Genomic DNA, 19,748 nt, shown 5'->3' with positions numbered 1-19,748 from the left:
CAGACACATGGTCACAGACTGATGCAATGTCAAACACTGACACACAATAAAAGACCAACACATAGTCAATGACAGACACACTGTTGCAGACCAACTCATGATAACAATTACTATTAAAGTGTTTCAATTAATCAACTGAGACAAAAAAATGAAATACTTAAAAATTTCCATAACAGCAAGCAAAATCTGTTGTTATTATGATGTAAGTTATGTTAACACAATAAAAGGATGAAGACCAAAGATGTACACAGTTTCGTAGAGCTATCATTTTTAACAATGTGCATGTTTTCTTTTCAGCAATGATCAGAAGGCCAAGGAGGAAGTGGATGGAATTGATACAGAAAACCTTGCAGTGCTGGCGCGCCTGAAGCAATCACAGAGGGACGAGTACCTTAAGGTACCTAGAAATACCTGCATAGGAGATATCATTTGTGTGATATGGCAAACTGAGTTTGAGACCATAAAAACTTATGAGCCCAGCTTCAAAATTATAAGATACATACTGTAGTTGTTTTGAATAATACAATGTGGAAAAGATTGCAAATACTTTTAACCTTTATTTGAACTTTAAAATAAGCCTAAGCCTTTAAAAAAAATGAGTGTTTATATATTGCACGAACTTAACAGTTTATAACAATCAGTATTAACTTAGTGCTCAATTACGGTTTAGACCCATTTTGTGTTTGACACAGTGAAGCTTTGCTAAAATGTCCTCTTGAAAGGAAAGTCCTTTCATATCTGTAAATAGGTAATTTAGCCAGACTACACAATGAGAGAGGTGTCTTAAAAAAGGAAGTGACCTCTTACATGAAAATCAATTGATGGTAAACTTTGTACATTATTAATGACTAAATTGTGATGTATCCACTTAAGAACTTCTATAGAAGCATCAATTAAGCATGCATTCCATGCTGTTTAAAAATAATTTGATGTTAATACCAAGTAATGCTAAATGTTACACTATAAAATTATAATTATCCCATATTATGTATTCTCTGCGTTGTATTTACTTAATCATTTACTAATGAAAAGGACAAAAAGGGTAGGGCATATTTAAAAAGGGTGGGGCATAATAATAAAAGGGGTTGGGTCCCTGTTATTTCAACTTAAGATAAATGTTTATGAATATAGCTGTCATAAAGTCAATTTAAACATTATAAAGATGCGATTCAATAAAAAAATCAATGGCATAACCTTTGATGATCCCTTGTGACTGAGATTATAACACGAATATGAATGTTATGTTCAGATACATGAATATAATAATCTTTGCTTTAAATTTGTTACAAAACAATTGTCTTACTTGTTTAATTGCTAGCTCAGTTGCTAGAGTGCTTGTTTATTACAAATTCAAGGCTTGTGTGTACCATTCCATGCTAGCCGCATAACTTGCATGTTTATTGGTCATTCAAGTATTAATTTCTATGGCCCTTCTCAGGTATCTCCTATTCTGTTAGGGCTGTTGTCAGTCACTGTTGTTAGTATGTGTACTTGTTACATCAGCTTTCCCAGGTAATAGAAAATACAAGGTTTAAATAGTGTCTTTGTGTAATTGAATGCATCTGACAGAATTCTTTCAGACACAAAACTGATAAATTCATGGTCTTAAAGACTCTAGCCTCAGACTTAATTTTATCCTACCATAAATATACAATTTAACATACAACCCAGAGTTTCCTTATATAAAATCATGTAGTGGTAGGATAAAAGTGTTAGTTGATTAACTGACCTTAATTCATGGACGTAAAGTGTCGTCCCAGATTAGCCTGTGCAGTCTTATCAGGGTAGACACTTTCATCAGCTTTTATGGAAGTAAGTCTCATCCAAAGTAAAATCATGTATATTATTATTTATTATACCACATTTACAGGGATCATATTTTCCCTTAACACCAATCGGTCCGGATATAAATGGGGAAAAGTATCCGAAAATGTATATCCGAAATCATGACAAATTGCGTTAATATATATACCAGTGATTTCGCCATTCATGAAGGTGGTATAATACATGTACAAGTAAAATTTCCTCAGGCATTTTTTTTAAACTTAACGAGTTTTCTCAACTGGTTTTATCATTTGGTATTTCATTGTTGTTTTGTGTGCTGTTTTATCAGACTTTTTTCATCGTTGTCAATATTAGTAATCTGTGTAAGTCTATACCGATGTTTTAAATTGTTGTCGACTCGATAATAGCTTACAAACATGCACTGAACCAAACAAATGTCTGTGCGTAGGTTGGCTACTGACAACAACAAACCAAATAATTAAGAAATAAATTGTTGTCATATAACCCACAGCTGATAGATTAGATGTGTAGGGATTTAATCACGAGAGCGAAGCATTTGAAACCACGCATCTAATTTTCCGGTCGTGAGTTATTCAACAACAAAGTATAAAGTACACGAATTATTTCGATTCTAACACGGTTTTACTAAAGATTTATTCAATGTATATTGTTTTTCTTGTGTTCTATTTTATGTGAAGTTCCGCCCATAAAAATAACTTTCGGCTGTTCTGTTGATCAGATCCGCGACTTTCATTCATTCATAATTATATGACCGGATTATTACGCTGGTGGAAAATGTATCGGCATGTTTAGTTACAGCGCGTTCTTTCAGACGCCTTTTCGGATGCATCTTTAATCCGCTGTTCACAAGTTTTTGATTCTTGGTCTGACGTGCAATAAACCGGTCCTGACCGGTTTAGAGACTGCAGCGAATGGTTTATCACACCTAATCGAGATAAGAATGTCATTAGAGTGTGTTAGCATGTACACTGTGTAATCGATTTCATGACATGGGAATTTTAATAGCAAACAGAATCGGACCGACTGTTTGGGATTTTCAATCGGTCTTTCATGACCCCAATCGGTCTAGGACCGACAAAACCGAAAAAAATATGATCCCTGCACATTTATATAGCGCCCTTTTCATACTCGAGATGTGCGTTCAAAGGGGCTTTACAGTTTTTCCCTGATCACTGGGTCATAAGTCGTCCTTTAACATCTTGGCGCAGTATGCAGCCACGGCACATTGGCTTATTTGCCTCACAGGTACCCATTTATACACCTGGGTGGAAAGGAGCAGTTGTGGGATAAATTTCTTGCTTAAGGAAATTCTAGCGGTCAGGGCGGGATTCGAACCCGGGACCTCTCGATCCCTAAGCCAGCGTCTTACCATTAGACCACTGCTCCCACATGTTTATGCAGAAAGTATCAGATTGCTGAGGCTTATCTGGGATGACACTTAACGCACATACATAAGGAAACAGGTTAATAAATTATGACTTAAATGGACTGTTGACTTAAGAGAAATGTTTCAATGTTTTTCAGGGCTCTGTATCTGGCTCTGTGCAGGCGACTGACAGACTGATGAAGGAGCTGCGTGAAATATACAGATCTGAGAGTTTTAAAAAAGGTACGTCTGTATGAAGCATAATGGTAGATGCTACCATTTACTGATACTGAATGAGTTCCATATTTTAATCTGTCATAAATATTTGGGTACATTTAGGTTTATATTATTTGCACCTTTTAATGACATTATATTGACTCTGTGTAAATAAGTTTGTTTGTTTTTAAAGTTTTTTTTGAAAATGTACATTTTGGTGAACATGTTCATAATGTAAAAGGGAAATGTTTATGTCAAATATTTCCTTGAAAATATTTTAAACAAAATGAAAAGACCCATATTTGCCATAAATTTGACAGGTATTTTTATATTTGGTTCCTATTTTCACTTCAAAAAAGTTCTTTCATGTTTTTCTTGATTTGCTTTCAGGTGTTTTTACTGTTGAGCTAGTCAATGACAGTTTATACGAATGGCATATACGGTTAAAAAAGTAAGTTCTCACCTAGACCAAAATATTGAATGTTTGTAAATAACCTTTGTCTAGAAATACAAGTTTCACTGATTTGATTCACAGACAGGCTATGTAATGTGAACTGAAAGTGTTTTTATGCCTCTGGATCGAAAGATCGGGGGTATATTGTTTTTGGCCTGTATGTCTGTGGGTGTTGTTCATGAAATTATGCCCCTTCTTCGCTTCCTCTATATTTGGGTCGTGCTGTGTGAAAAGGGGGTTTAATGCATGTGCGTAAAGTGTAGTCCCAGATTATCCTGTGCAGTCCGCACAAACTAATCAGGGATGACACTTTCCGCTTTTATGATTTTTTTGTGTTTAAAAAAGTCTCTTTTAGCAAATATCTAGTTTAGACGGAAAGTCAGGGGTGTCAAAACTCTGGATTATTCCGGAAATCCTGATTTGAGCCATCCAGAGTCAATTTTTAGATGAATGTAACCCCGATGAATTTGTTTAAAAGGATGGGGGTAGGGGCAAATTCTTATTGAGGGTGCGAGTGTTTGAGAACGAATATTGTTATAGCCTCGTCGCAGGCTCGGTACCGATTTTATCCGGTCTTTTATTTATTGATTTCTGATCACCATCTTGAAATTTGAAAGTATCTATTAGCAATGTAAAGCACAGGCTAATCTGGGACAACACTTTACGCACATGCATTAAGCACCTTTTTCACAGAGCGCTACTCATATGATATAAGTTGGGCATTTGTTTGTATTTGGGTTCAGTACTTAGTGTTTGTTAACTAGCTGGTACATGGGTTCAGGGTAGGTTGACCTCAATTAAATTACTACAGTGGAATGTGATGATGAACATCCAAATAAATAAATAATACAATGGAAAACTGGGTATATGATTCACTTAGGGAGTAGGTGAGTGGGTTAGGTAGGGAGTAGGGGAGTGGGTTAGGTAGGGAGTAGAGGAGTGGGTTAGGTAGGGAGTAGGGGAGTGGGTTAGGTAGGGAGTAGGGGAGTGGGTTAGTTATGTGGAGTCCAAAAACCAAAGTTTAAGGCCGCTGTGAAGGAGTTTAGCTGTTAAAATTGTATCTAAATCTCAAAATCTTATTCATATTACTGGCATACTAAGGCCTACTGTTTCTGTTACAGGGTAGATCCCGACAGCCCTTTGAGCCAAGACTTGGAGTGTTACAAAGAGAAGGAGAACAGAGACCACATACTTCTTAGCTGCTCTTTTAAAGTAAGGCACCGATGTGATCAGGAAGGTCTTTTTAGAACTACGTGTTCTGTAAATAATTATGGATACCGCCAAAAGAAATTAGTGGGGATACTGAATTTATGAGACACAAACATGTCCTTCATAGTTTGGTAATGCTTTACAAACTACAAATTCATCCTTAAATGTAGTGGCCCTTATGATATGTGCATGTGCATTTGTGGTTCGAATTTTTTGAAGGAAGTGCAAACTATTCTACTTGGCTTGGCGTTAGTGTGAGAGCTAGGTTTAAGTTTTTATGTAAGCTTGTTTGTCAGGAATGGCTGGATGGTATTTTTTCAAACTCAAAAGATGTTATTCCCATGTACAATAAGTTTGTACTATAGGCAAAGTTTGGTAACTCTAGTTGGACTTGCGTCAAAGTAAGTGTCCATTTTACATTCACAGATATTTACAAATACACTGTATATGCAGGTTTAAGTTTTTCCGCAATCTCATTTTTAACCAGGTTTTCCCAAGGAAAATACTGGTTATTAGATTGGTGAATGTCTGCGGATGGGCGGGCGGAACAAGCTTGTCCAGGCCATAACTATGTAGTTCATTGTGAGATTTTAAAATCATTTGGCACATTTGTTCACCAGCATTGGATGGTATGTCATGCGAAAGAATTACATCAATATCTGCAAGGTCATACTTTGAGTTCAAAGGTCAAAAATGGCCATAAATGATCTTGTCCGTGCCATAACTATGCCATTCATTGTGGCATGCATGTGTATTTCATGGAGCTGCACATTTTGAGTTGTAAAGGTCAAGGTCATCCTTCAAGTTCAAAGGTCAAATATATGGCTTCAAAGAGGCGCAGTACTGTAGGGGACATTGTGTTTCACAAACACAGCTTTTGTTTCAAATTGAAATAAAGGTCGCCACGACTAAAAATATATTGAATTTGACACAAGGGGGGTAACTAGGAACAATCAGTAACAATGCACATTTTAAATGTCTCCTTCATCAGACTTCTTGGATGAGTTTGAAAATGGTTACCTTTTCTTGAAAAACATGGCTGCCAAGGGGCGGGGCATTTTTCCTTATATGGCTATTTATGGCTACAGTAAAATCTTTTAAAATCATTTATTGTCTGATCTTCATGAAACTTGGTCAGAAGATTCATCCCAATAATATCTTGGAAGAGTTCAAAAATGATGCCGGTTGGTTGAAAAACATGGCCGCAGGGGGCGGGGCATTTTTCCTTATATGGCTATAGTAAAACCTTGTTAACACTCTAGAGGCCACATTAATTTTCCAATCATCATGAAACTTGTTCAGATTTGTCCCAATAATATCTTTGATGAGTTCCAAGATGGTTTTGGTTGCTTTAAAAACATGGCCACCAGGGGCAGGGCATTTTTCCTTATATGGCTATAGTAAAACCTTGTTAACACTCTAGAGGCCACATTTATTGTCGAATCTTCATGAAATTATGTCAGAAGATTGGTCTCAATGATATTTTGGATGAGTTTGAAAATAATTATGTTTGCTTGAAAAGCATGGCTTCCAAGGGGCGGGACATTTTTCCTTTTATGGCTATAGTAAAATCTTGTTAACACTCTAGAGGCCACATTTACTGTCCGACCTTCATAAAACTTGGTCAGAAGATTCATCCTGATAATATCTTGGACGAGTTCAAAAATGATGCCGGTTGGTTGAAAAACATGGCTGCAAGGGGGCGGGACATTTTTCCTTATATGGCTATAGTAAAACCTTGTCAACACTCTAGAGGCCACATTTATTTTCCGATCTTTATGAAACTTGGTCAGAAGATTTGTCCCAATAATATCTTGTTATCTCAGGTGAGCAACTTTGGGCCTTTCAGGCTCTCTTGTTTTTCAAATTGAAAACCTGGTTTTGTGACAATTTTGTCCTTTGTTAGTGGCTTGGGGGATATAATTCACTCTTTAAACATGTATTCTTTTTGTTCTCCATATTTAAATGATCCCATAGACCAACTTTAATAACTGTAGTTGGACATTTGTTAAAATGAGGAGCAATTCCATATGCATATGCTTTATATAGAAAAGTAAAAGTGTTTTGATAAGCTTGTTTCTCATCGGTGGCTTAAAGTATTTCATTTAAGCTGAACACATGAATGTCCTGTATTGAGATAGGCCAAATTTGTAAAATGGTGGGCCTTTTATGCTTGATGCTGGATTGCATATGGGATGGATGGAGTAACAGTCAATGTCATAGTAAATATGATTGATTCTTTCTGCTTTAGTCAAGAATAAATGTATCTATTGTGATGAAGCTAAACTGTATAAACACCTTAGATCCAATCCTCGCTAGGGTTGCATGTGGTGTCAAGGTTATGGTTATTGTTACTTTAAATAGAAAAATGGATTCCCCCTAGTTACTTAAAAACCAACAGAGCTGCTGTCATTTAAAAGTGGAGCCCAGTATCCTTGGAAAGGTCTCATTATTATTCTACTCTAAGATTAACACAGTTATGCCTCTTTTTGAGCTTTTGAACACATTTTTATAACATGATTATTATAACTTGCAACATATGTCTATATACTATTTTTCACATATTTTGAATATAATAATAATAGGCCATTTTGCCTCTCGTGTTATGGTGAATTAATGTTTACAAGATTGAACATATGGTAAATGAATGTTTACAAGATTGAACATATGGTGAATGAATGTTTACAAGATTGAACATATGGTAAATGAATGTTTACAAGATTGAACATATGGTGAATGAATGTTTACAAGATTGAACACATGTTAAATGAATGTTTACAAGATTGAACATATGGTGAATGAATATTTACAAGATTGAACATATGGTAAATAAATGTTTACAAGATTGAACATGATTGTATTGAAAGATGGGTTAAATGTATTGTGTCACAATTTAGGTTTTACACAAATTAAACAGTACATGTATATAGTTTGACCACCCTGAACATGTTTTATAATGAAATTCATGGTTATTTTGAAGATGCTTCCCTTCTATAAGATTCACAATGTCCATGTGCGTATGACTTGAAAATATGGTTTAAAACAAATACATGTACCTGGTAATGCCTTTGTCCAACGATCAGTTTTTATAAACAAAATGTATTATCATATTTAGTCGTATAAAATTTATGGTAGAGGAAGTTTTAAGACTTTATTTGTATGTATCTATATTCCATAATCTTAGATTAAGGTTTATCCATTACTTTAATCATATGTACCAGTAATCTATACATGTATTCACATAACTTGCAGGAGAACTTTCCATTTGAGCCCCCATTCATCCGAGTGATCATGCCTGTGTTAAAGGGAGGCTATGTGCTGGGCGGTGGTGCTATATGTATGGAGCTGTTAACAAAGCAGGTTGGAACATTGAATTTGGTTAAACCTTTACCACTTAGATACATTTTTTTACGCATTTGTAGTCTTTCAGAAATTAAAATTTAATTAAAGACTTTTTATGCCCCCCTTCGAAGAAGAGGGGGTATATTGCTTTGCACATGTCGGTTGGTCGGTCTGTCGGTCCGTCCACCAGGTGGTTTCCGGATGATAACTCAAGAACGCTTGGGCCTAGGATCATGAAACTTCATAGGTACATTGATTATGACTCGCAGATGACCCTATTGATTTTGAGGTCACTAGGTCAAAGGTCAAGGTCACGGTGACCCGAAATAGTAAAAAGGTTTCCGGATGATAACTCAAGAAGGCATACGCCTAGGATCATGAAACTTCATAGGTAGATTGATCATGACTCGCAGATGACCCCTAATGATTTTGAGGTCACTAGGTCAAAGGTCAAGGTCACGGTGCAGGGTATTTTCCCACTTTTTGGGAAGATAGCCCATGGCTTTGGATTTGGGAATTTTATCGGCATTTTCATGAAATTGGGAAAATAAATTCATTAGCCTTTTTTTCCCACATGAAAAGTCCACAGATAATGGAAATACTTAATTTGATATAACTCTTTATAATCATTCAAATTAAAAAAACAAAATCATATAATACTTTGTTTGAGGTAATTGAATTAAAATTGAGATAAAATACACATTAGGCACTTCTTTCTAAAAAAAAAAAAAATTTTTTTTTTTTTTTTTTTTTTTTTTTGGAAATTGGGAATTTTTTGCCACATTTTGGGAAAAAAGTATACTTTATGGGATTGGGAACATAGCCGAATTTCGGCTATAAAATCGGGCCAAAAAAAAACCTGCCGTGACCAGAAATAGTAAAATGGTTTCCGGATGATAACTCAAGAACGCATATGCCTAGGATCATGAAACTTCATCGTAAGATAGATCATGACTCGCAGATGACCCCTATGGATTTTGAGGTCACTAGGTCAAAGGTCAAGGTCACGGTGACCCGAAATAGTAAAATGGTTTTCGGATGATTACTCAAGAACCCATACGCCTAGGATCATGAAACTTCATAGGTAAATTTATCATGACTTGCAGATGACCCCTATTGATTTTGAGGTCACAAGGTCAAAGGTCAAGGTCACGGTGACCCGAAATCGTAAAATGATTTTCGGATGATAACTCAAGAACGCATACTCCTAGGATTATGAAACTTCATGGGTAGATAGATCATGACTTGCAGATGACCCCTTTTGATTTTGAGGTCACTAGGTCAAAGGTCAAGGTCACGGTGACCCGAAATAGTAAAATAGTTTTCGGATGATAACTCAAGAACGCATATGCCTAGGATCATGAAACTTCATGGGTAGATTGATCATGACTGGCAGATGACCCCTATTGATTTTGGGGTCACTAGGTCAAACGTCCAGGTCACGGTGACCTGAAATAGTTAAATGGTTTCCGGATGATAACTCAAGAACGCTTACGCCTGGGATCATGAAACTTCATAGGTACATTGATCATGACTCGCAGATGACCCATATTGATTTTCAGGTCACTAGGCCAAAGGTCAAGGTCACAGTGACAAAAAATGTATTCACACAATGGCTGCAACTACAACGGATAGCCCATATGGGGGGCATGCATGTTTTACAAACAGCCCTTGTTACTAGATTCAAATCGTAAAGGCTTTATTTCCAACCCTTAGATACTGCTGAGCAGCAAACAGCATAAAACCTGAACAAACTGCAAGTTATTTGCAGGCTGTTCTGGTTTAATGCTGTTTGCACATAGCCACATGCAATCACATTGCTTCTGACTGGAAAAGGGTTAAATTAGTTCCCTCCGGAATGAATAATATAATTACTATGTGTAGCAGAATCATTTGATATTAAATTTATTTTTATAAATACATGTACAAAACCTGCTTCAGCCATTGCCATATCAGATCAATCAGAATGAATCACTGGTATTATTCCTTTCCAAATTAAGTTAAAATGTATACATTTTACATTGGAAATAACCATCATTTTGTTGTGACAACGATAGAAAAAGTGTGTGGTTTCATAATATAAAAATATCTTTCAATTGTTGGTGTAAGTAGGGTATACTAACAGTCCTTAAAGTTTGTGCCCGTAGTAAGGGTGTGTTTCAGCATTTCAAAATGTGACTTATCCAATAGTTTATAGGAACCTACTAGTATCCGTACAGGAATATGCAAAACTGATCTACATTTGATTCTTTAGAGTGAATATGGAACTTTACTGTATGTGTTTAAATTGCCAACATTTAAAATGTGTCAGAATGCCTCTAAGTACAGTAAGCTGATGCGGTCAAGTTCTGAAAATTAAAAATTTGTCTCAAATTTCAGCGTCGATTGTACATCTGATGAAACCTTATATTTGTTTAAGCATTTTGGAGCTTTAAAAAATCTGAAATTTCTTATGTTGGGGTTATTTTTTGGTGGAAATGGCCAGGTGAAAAGCATTTAAGCTCAAATTAATACTCCAGGTGTTTGAAACTTGAGTGTGTATTGTGTATACAGGGCTGGAGCAGTGCATACAGCATGGAGTCCGTGATATATCAGATAGCTGCCACACTGGTCAAGGGCAAGGCCCGCATACTATTTGGAGCCTCAAAGGTAGGTAAAAAAAGTCATCAACACATGAAGAATTAACCATTTATCACTTAGATACGTCCGTAGAAAGTTAATTTTTAGCTCAGCTGTTTTCGGAGAAAATTCGAGGTATTGTCATAGCCTGCTTGTCGTTGTCGTGTCGTCCGCCGGTGTCGTGCTAAAACCTTGACATTTTGCTCTGCAATCAAAGTGCTTCCACCTACAACTTTGAAACTTCATATGTAGATGCACCTTGATGAGTTCTACACGCCACATCCATTTTTGGATCACTAGATCAAACTTCAAGGTCACTGTGACCTCTAAAAAAAAATTAAAAAATTAAAAAAATTCTGACAAGCTTTCGCAGCCAAGCGTGGCACCCGTTATGCGGTGCTCTTGTATTAAAAACCTTTCTTACTAGATTCAAGATTAATCGCCTTCATTTCCAACAATTAGATACAGATGAGCAGCAAACAGTATAAAACCTGAACAGACTGAGAGTTCATCGCAGGCCGTTCTGGTTTAATGCTGTTTGCACATAGCTATTTTCACTTTGCCTCTGAGTGGGAAAGTGTAAAATTAACAAATCGGACAAATAGTGATTAAAATATATATCTTTTTTTATTTATCCCTTATCACTTTCAGTTATAACTACAGTTTTGCCAAAACGGGATGTAACTTTACCCTTTGTTTTCAAAAAATTCCTGAGATTTCTCAAAAGGTACTGAAGATGCTAGGATGAAGTTGTGTGTACTTAAGTTATGCCTGACTGGTAGGGGACTCTTGTATTGTATGGTCTATTGTTAGAGCCCTGTTTTTTATTGTAATTACACAATGTTGATTCAGCATATCTAATATTGTTAACACAAGGAAATGAGAACAAGGAAAATGGTTGCCATTTAAAAATTGATATTCAAGGAATGTATTGCACCAATTTAAAGATGAAAATTTCACTTTTTAGTGAAACAAGTAAAATATGCACAACTATGTAAGAAGTTTTATTTTTATTTTACAGATAACTCAATAAAATAACAAATGCATATTTAAAGTTTACCTAATAGTCACTATACATATTCATAAGCTTCAAAGTTACCGACAGAAGTGACTTCTTTTTGGAGTCAATCATGAAGCAAATTTAACTGTTTATAAGCAGAATTACTTTGTATTGGTTGTCGGGCCTCCAAAATCTGGTTATTTACACTCAAATGCAGCGTGACTTTCTTTCCCAGTTTTGAGAAATATTTTTGTAATAAACACTTAGCAAAATGGAGGGGGGGGGGGGGGGACAAAAATAAATAAGTAATTCATGGCAACATTGATGCATGTGGAAAACATCGTTAACATGTGTTATATTCGAAGACTGTTTAAGTACAAATTTTGTGACATTAACCGAAAACCTTGTCCCGAGCATAACACAATACAGCAGAAGTAACGGGCACTGTTTGATAGTGTCACACAAAATATTAAGGCGTTAAGGGAATGTCACAATCCAGGGTTAATGGTCAAACCATAATGTGTACAACAGGGTTTTTCAAATACTAGTTATGCAGATTAGTTTTTAAGCACACTGCTACATAGGTGCCTACACAAGAACCAGACCCCAAGGTCAAATTTAATAAGTGAAGAACACGGGTCAAATATAATTTGTTTCGACTACGTCCAATCATCACCCATATAAGCACTATAAGATAGATATATCTTTGTGACAATAGCACTCTTGTTTAAATTAAATGTTCAAAATGTATTACTAGATTAAAGTACATCAAAATGTATTACTAGATTAAAGTACATGTATATCCCATCTTAAGGCTTCCATTCTTCTGTATGCTGAAGATTTGTTGTCCCCTATCGGTGAAACCGGAGAAGACTAATTGCTTGCACTCTGTGCGTCAGTCTGTCAGTCCGCAACACTTTCTGGATCCTGCGATAACTTAAAAAGTGCTTCATATTTTTTAATGATCTCTAAGCATGGAAGATGACAATATGGAGATTCTGCACGTCAATTCATTTTCTTCCTACCTCAAAAATTGTCGTTGCTATGGCAACAAATGTAAAAAATTACTGAAAATGGCGGAGTTTCACTGCTAGGTGACCATATTGCTTGGCAATCTCTTGTTTTAAATGTATTGTAATTTGCCTTTTAATTACAGTATTTGTCTTAAATGAAAAATTGATTGTGTTCTCTGGTTCCATGGGTAGTACTGGTAATAATTTCATCTCTGGACCGTTCCTATATAGGGGCTGTATTCAGTTGTTTCAATAACCGTGACAGATACCACATATATCTTACTATAACCTCTGCATATTACCATGATTAATATTTCAAAACAATACATTTGATGACATGAAGTTATAATAGTCTTTAAACAACATTGAACATCACTTTGCGTTTTTACTTAAATGATACATACTTGCTACTTACTTATAAATTGAAGAAATGCAAGTAAAGTTTGTGAAACCTGTTAATGGCAAAACAGAGGGTTATTTAGCATTGACAGTTGTTTACATCATCCTACAGAAAGTGTTAATTTGTGACCTGATGTTTTATACTTTTTTTTCAGTAATATTGCAGAAATATTTACAGGCTCTTCAAAAATTGCTATCAGCAATTTACAATTTATCATACAAACAAGTCTGAAAATAGCCTACAGAGGTGATTTTGATTTAACACTTTATAATGTGTTTATCAATTCCCGAGCTCTATTTCAAGAAAACACAAAATGTGATTTTTTATTGACATCTTTTCTATAGTTCTGAAAAAATATACTGGAATTATCTAGGTGTACTTGGGTTTTTATGCCCCCGAAGGAGGGCATATAGTGATCAGACCGTCCGTCTGTCTGTCTGTCTGTCTGTCTGTCTGTCTGTCTGTCTGTCTGTCTGTCTGTCTGTCTGTCTGTCTGTCCTTCCGTCACACTTTTGCATTTAGGTTTCGAAAAATGTCCCTTGAGATATAACCTTCATATTTGGTATGCATGTGTATATGGACAAGGCCTTTCCATAGGCACACAAATTTTGACCCCTTTGGCCTTGACCTTGAACTTAGGGTCCGCGTTTAGGTTTCGAAATCTGCGTTTAGGTTTCGAAAAATGCTCATCACTTCTATGTCCCTTGAGATACAACCTTCATATTTGGTATGCATGTTTATATGGACAATGCCTTTCCATACGCCCAAAAATTTTGACCCCTGTGACCTTGACCCTGAACTGAGGGTCTGCGTTTAGGTCTCAAAATCTGCGTTTAAGTTTTGAAAAATGCTCATAACTTCTATGTCCCTTCAGACATAACCTTCATATTTGGTATGCATGTGTATATGGACAAGGCCTTTCCATACGCACAAAACTTTTGACTCCTGTGACCTTGATCTTGAACTGAGGGTCCGCGTTAAGGTTTCGAAATCTGCGTTAGGTTTTGAAAAATGCTCATAGCTTCTTTGTCCCTTGAGATATACCCTTCATATTTGGTATGCATGTGTATATGGACAATCCCTTTCCATTCGCACAATAGTTTTGACCCCTGTGACCTTGACCTTAATGTCCGCGTTTAGGTTTCAAAATCTGCGTTTAGGTTTTGAAAAATGCTCATAACTTTTATGTCCCTTGAGATATAACCTTCATAGTTGGTATGCATGTGTATATGGACAAGGCCTTTTAATACACACACAAATTTTGACCCCTGTGACCTTAACCTTGAACTTAGGGTCACCGCTTAGGTTTCAGAATCTGCGTTTAGGTTTCGAAAAATGCTCATAACTTCTATCAAAGCGTTTATAGGGGGCATATGTCATCCTATGCTGACAGCTCTTCTTTTTTCGTCTTCTGAAATGTATCATATTTCTGATGACATTATTTGCTTGAAAACCTTAAGTCATCACACATGTTATAGAAAAAAATACCTGGATCTAGCTAATTAAAAGAAATGTTATCAAAGTGGTTCTTTTCCATCCTGCCCCTTTTGCGTATCTACCTGTACCTTAAGTTAGCTTAGATATTTTCCTATGGTAAAATTGTGTTCTTTTTAATCAATTGCTAAGAAGTAGAACTGATTATTTGTTGATACTGTTTCAGAACCAATATAGCCTAGTAAGAGCTCAACAGTCTTTCAAATCTCTGGTGCAAATCCATGAGAAAAATGGTGAGTTGATCTGCATTGTGTTGCTTTGTTACTTATTTATGACTAGATCTGCTGATTTTGCTTAGGATTATTTCATTTTAAATGTTATGTTTGTTAAATAAAAGATTCATAGAAAATGCAAATGTCCACGTCATGACTTATAAGACATACCCAGTACATGAAAAGTAGAGGTAAATGAAGGTTTCTTTGGTTGTGCTTATTTGTGATAAAAAGTTAGGGTTCAACCGTTTAATATGTTTGAGATATCTAATCATTTGTACAGACATTAATGCTGTAAGAGTAAAATTAGCACTGGCATTGTTGACTGTGAATGAAAGAATGTTTATATGTAATCTGTCTAGTAATTTGCAATCACAGAAAATACGAAAGTGTTTTGTTAATAAAACAAGCATTAACCTTGTGTAGTGCACTGTGCACCTAACATGCATATACCAAGGATGGCGATAATAAATATAACATAGCAAATGTTGTGATTCAGGTTTACTTTTGAGATTCTTAAAGTATATTATTTTAACAAATGTTTGTTGCCATTTTTGCTCAATTGTAAATGTAAAGCTAATATTGTTGTGAATCTTTTCAGTTTCATACTGATTATTCAAATGGTTTGCATATTTTTCATACAATCTTGTTAACAGTAACATATTGAATATTTATTTCAAGGATGGTTTACACCCCCTCAAGAGGATGGATAGCAGACTGTGACCATTGAGTGCTGACTAATGTTTTCTCTGTTGTTTTACCGGTTTTGTTTCATTCTTGAAAGTATGTTCAACCTGGACAACTGCTGGGTATGCTTCGTAAACAAGCCAGCTCTATGTGTGGTTGCCATTGCTTCAAGCAATTGTAACTGCCATGATTTTCGTGAAGTGTATTTATATTGCAAACTTGTACATGTTTGTTGCATGTTTATTTCATATGATACATAAACAATGACTTTGGTCAAGACTTTCTTGTACAACTTTGTGGATCATTGTTACATATTTGTGAAGACTTTTTTTTGTTTTGAGAATAAAATGTAAACAAAGTTTTGAAAAACAACAACTAACCGGTTTAAAAAAGCTCTCACAATTTTTTTCCCTTAATATTGTTTTCTCATGCCTTTGTTTAGAATGTATCTGTCATGTTTTGCTTATTTAGTTATATTGTTAGATCCATCAAATAATGAGGAGTCTATGTTACCTTACTCAGGGCTTGCAAGAAGAATAAAAAGTTCTTGAACTTTGTACTGAGTCTTTAAAAAGTCCTTAAATTAGAAACTTCAAAAACATTTCTTAAAATGTCACGGAATTTGTTAAAAATATCCCTTTTTATAGTAAAAAAAAGAAAAAATTGTCATAAAATTGACACATTGTTAAACAATAGATATTGTGTTTGTTGATGTTAGGACTTTCTTTGTCAGTTAATTTTGCATATGTATTTATCATACTATGCAACAATAAAAATCTGAGTTAATGTATTGAGCTGGTTAAAATATGCTAATGCATACATACTATTTTATATATATATGCATGAAATACCTGACAAGTTATAGTGTGATCCAGATGAATTGCGATTGCGATCCATGGATCATTCTAAACTCCATCTCCCATTATATAATAGATTACAAGGAATGCAATTAATGTAATTAGAGAATGGAATTAACTGAATGTGAACCGTACAAACATATTTTAAATGTTGTTGTAAAAACAGATCAAGTATGTAGGAAACTATTATTTTGATAGTTTTTACAGATAATATACCTACATCTTAAAGCGTATTATGGTTTGAGTATATGATATAAGCTCTTTGCTATGATTTGTACAAAAAATGTTTGTTTGGATATTTTCTTTAAGGATCATTGATTTTACTAGTGCTTCAAAGATTGAGAAAAATTCTTGAAAAAATAGGAAAAGTCCTTAATCCTTAAATTTGGTTAAGGATGTTTTGTATGAACAGCGCTACTAGAGGGAAAGTGGGATTTCACCCTTGTTGTAGTTATGAAATTACTCTCCTGGATATGAAGTAATAAATGATCATAGTTTCACTTGACATGTTCATGAACCTGTGGGTTGTATTATAGATGTAAAACAGATCTACATAAGAGTGGGCTGCAGGAAAATTTTGAAATAGTTTAAAGGATTGTTTGTCACCAGATGAAAATTAGCTACGTATTCTCTGCTTAATCATAAGTCTCATTCACAAAAGTTTATGCTGAAAATGGTTTAATTCCTTCAGATTTAATGTGATTGTTGTGTTGTTTTTTCAAAGAAATAAATTCAGCTGGTTTTTTTCTGGTACCGTAATTAAGAATATATATCTAGCAGAGACAGTATTTACTGACATATATTAAACTCCAACATTGCTAAGAATAAATATTAATTAAATATTGTACGTGAAGATATATTGATACAAAGCACAACACAAATTCCGTCCTTTGTAACAAAATTTATTTTATGCACAAGGAGACCGTCAGCCAACAAAACCTGTATTTGACAACAATTTTTGATCGTGCAATAATTCTTGTACAATAGTATCATACATTTCTTTTATTCATCATGTGATAACAGTGAAAATAAGATATCAAATAATGGAAATATTCACTTCATATGACCTGTGTCCTGCAAAAAAGGATCCTTTGCCATATGTGCAGCTAGCGTAGATCCAGATAACTATTTTGTACAAGAATGCCAAACCTTTTCCGATCTAATACAAACATGTACTTCGATATAATATGTTATTGACATTGTATATTTGCTTCTTTTTATTCTCCATTTGTTTGAGCGTTTACCTCATTTTTATTCCTCCACAAACAAAATTTTGAAGTGGCTTATACAAGAGTCACTTTGTTGGTTGGTAGATCTTATAGAATTTATTGTGGTTTTCTTTATTTGTTTACTTAATAATCTTCTATATGATCAGATTAAAAATGAACAGTATAAGTTTGAAAACCAATGACAGTTGGAATGCCATATTCTTGTATGGGTTAATCTTCATTTCTACCTTGAAGAAGAATAATTTCTGAACCTTGTCCTTCAAAAATGGGTAAGATGCCACATGCTCAGGCTGGTCAGGAACCAAGCTGGTTGCATATGGCATATTAACCATTTTCGGAGAATGCTGCTCTTAAAAAGCTTATTTTCTGCTGAAGTGGACAATTTGTGTTTTGCCTTTGCTTTGAACATTGTTGCAGGCTACAATAGTTTGACTGGTTCACACTGAATCAGACTCCTTATAGTATGGTAGCCTAACATTTATTATCTCTTTCTTAATACTTATGAAATAGCAATATATTGTTTATCTGGTTCAATTGATAATTTAAATACAATGTATGTGGTTTCTGTGAATTCCTTATCCCATGTGTAATGCTGTTCAAAAATGAAAAATATTCTGTGTTTTTATGAAGAACATGGGCTTTAATACCTTAATTAATGTTATGTAGGTACATACCTATTATGGTTTGGCAGTCATTTTTGTTAATTTAAATTATTGCTAGCTATTTTATTTTCCACGAAAAACAGGACCTGTATTTGTAAATTTGTTTGCAGTTAACATTTTTGGTTTCATTTTAGGAAGCAAAACAAATAATTCTGTGCTTAAATAATCACATTTAACCGTGCTCAAATATGCATGGTCTTCATACAAATTTTGTGCATAAAGACTGGTGTGTTATGTTTGTTATTCCTATGTGAAACACTGGAAGTTTTTTTTCGGTGGGCTAGTTTTATTTTTTTTATGGGACTTTTCAATGTATGCATTCTGACATTTTGTCTGTTGACCTTAAAGAGAATCTTATTAAACAGGTGGCTATATTTATTAGTAATTACCAACTGATGGAACACAGACATAGATATTCTACATAATCCAGACAGGAAAGGTCAAGGGCTAATCACTTATTTAAGGCTTTAACTGACATTTTGAATTCATAGTCCATGTCCGTTGTATGATTTATCAAGAATTTTGTTTAAGAGGTTCAATTTGAAGAATGATTGACGTAAGCCAGCTGTTTCTTTGTTATATTTTGTTAATTTCGGATTCATACTTTTTCTGTAAATTGTATGTATATTTTATGACAGAACGATTATCCATTAAATATTTTCATAAACGAAATGTGGTTTGTTTATTGTGTACATCACTTAGCTCTTTTATTGCTACGGTCTGCATTTTACATGTTCAGTGTGTAACGAATAAGATTGTAAAACATTCTTTCATGTTAAAGTGTATTTTATGAGTCAAGTCTGGCAAAATCAACTGGTGTTATATAATATACATCTTATTAGATCTATAGTATACCCACTCAATAGTATTTCAATCGAGGGGAACATTTTTATGCCCCCGGATCAAATGATCGGGGGTATATTGTTTTTTGCCTGTCTTTCTGTCTGTCATTCTGTCCCAAAACTTTAACCTTACAGTAAAGTTTTGCAATAACTTTTGAAATATTGAACATAGCAACTTGATATTTGGCATGCATGTGTATCTCATGGAGCTGCACATTTTGAGTGGTGAAAGGTCATCCTTCAAGGTCAAAAAAAAGAAAAAGCGGCGCATTAGGGGGCATTGTGTTTCTGACAAACACATCTCTTGTTTTTATAGCACTTCTACTACAGTTGAATATAA

The 19,748-nt window shown here is 34.8% G+C and overlaps 1 protein-coding gene across 1 annotated transcript in view; it reads left to right on the top strand.

The window, feature by feature from the left end:
- LOC127877711 (ubiquitin-conjugating enzyme E2 Q2-like) overlaps nt 1-19,238 on the top strand; it is a 29,466-nt gene extending 10,228 nt beyond the window's left edge. The window contains exons 5-12 of the mRNA XM_052423844.1: nt 298-397; nt 3,331-3,415; nt 3,779-3,839; nt 4,964-5,054; nt 8,304-8,411; nt 10,947-11,042; nt 15,086-15,152; nt 15,813-19,238. Of these exons, the coding sequence (XP_052279804.1) occupies nt 298-397; nt 3,331-3,415; nt 3,779-3,839; nt 4,964-5,054; nt 8,304-8,411; nt 10,947-11,042; nt 15,086-15,152; nt 15,813-15,844 (640 nt within the window). The 3' untranslated portion in view covers nt 15,845-19,238. The remainder of the gene's footprint in view (nt 1-297; nt 398-3,330; nt 3,416-3,778; nt 3,840-4,963; nt 5,055-8,303; nt 8,412-10,946; nt 11,043-15,085; nt 15,153-15,812) is intronic.
- The last annotated feature ends 510 nt before the right edge of the window (nt 19,239-19,748 follow it).

Source organism: Dreissena polymorpha, chromosome 4, assembly GCF_020536995.1.
Source record: "Dreissena polymorpha isolate Duluth1 chromosome 4, UMN_Dpol_1.0, whole genome shotgun sequence".
Classification (NCBI taxonomy): domain Eukaryota; kingdom Metazoa; phylum Mollusca; class Bivalvia; order Myida; family Dreissenidae; genus Dreissena; species Dreissena polymorpha.
Note: the sequence above shows the minus strand (reverse complement) of the source record. Positions and strands in the feature narration are given on the sequence as shown.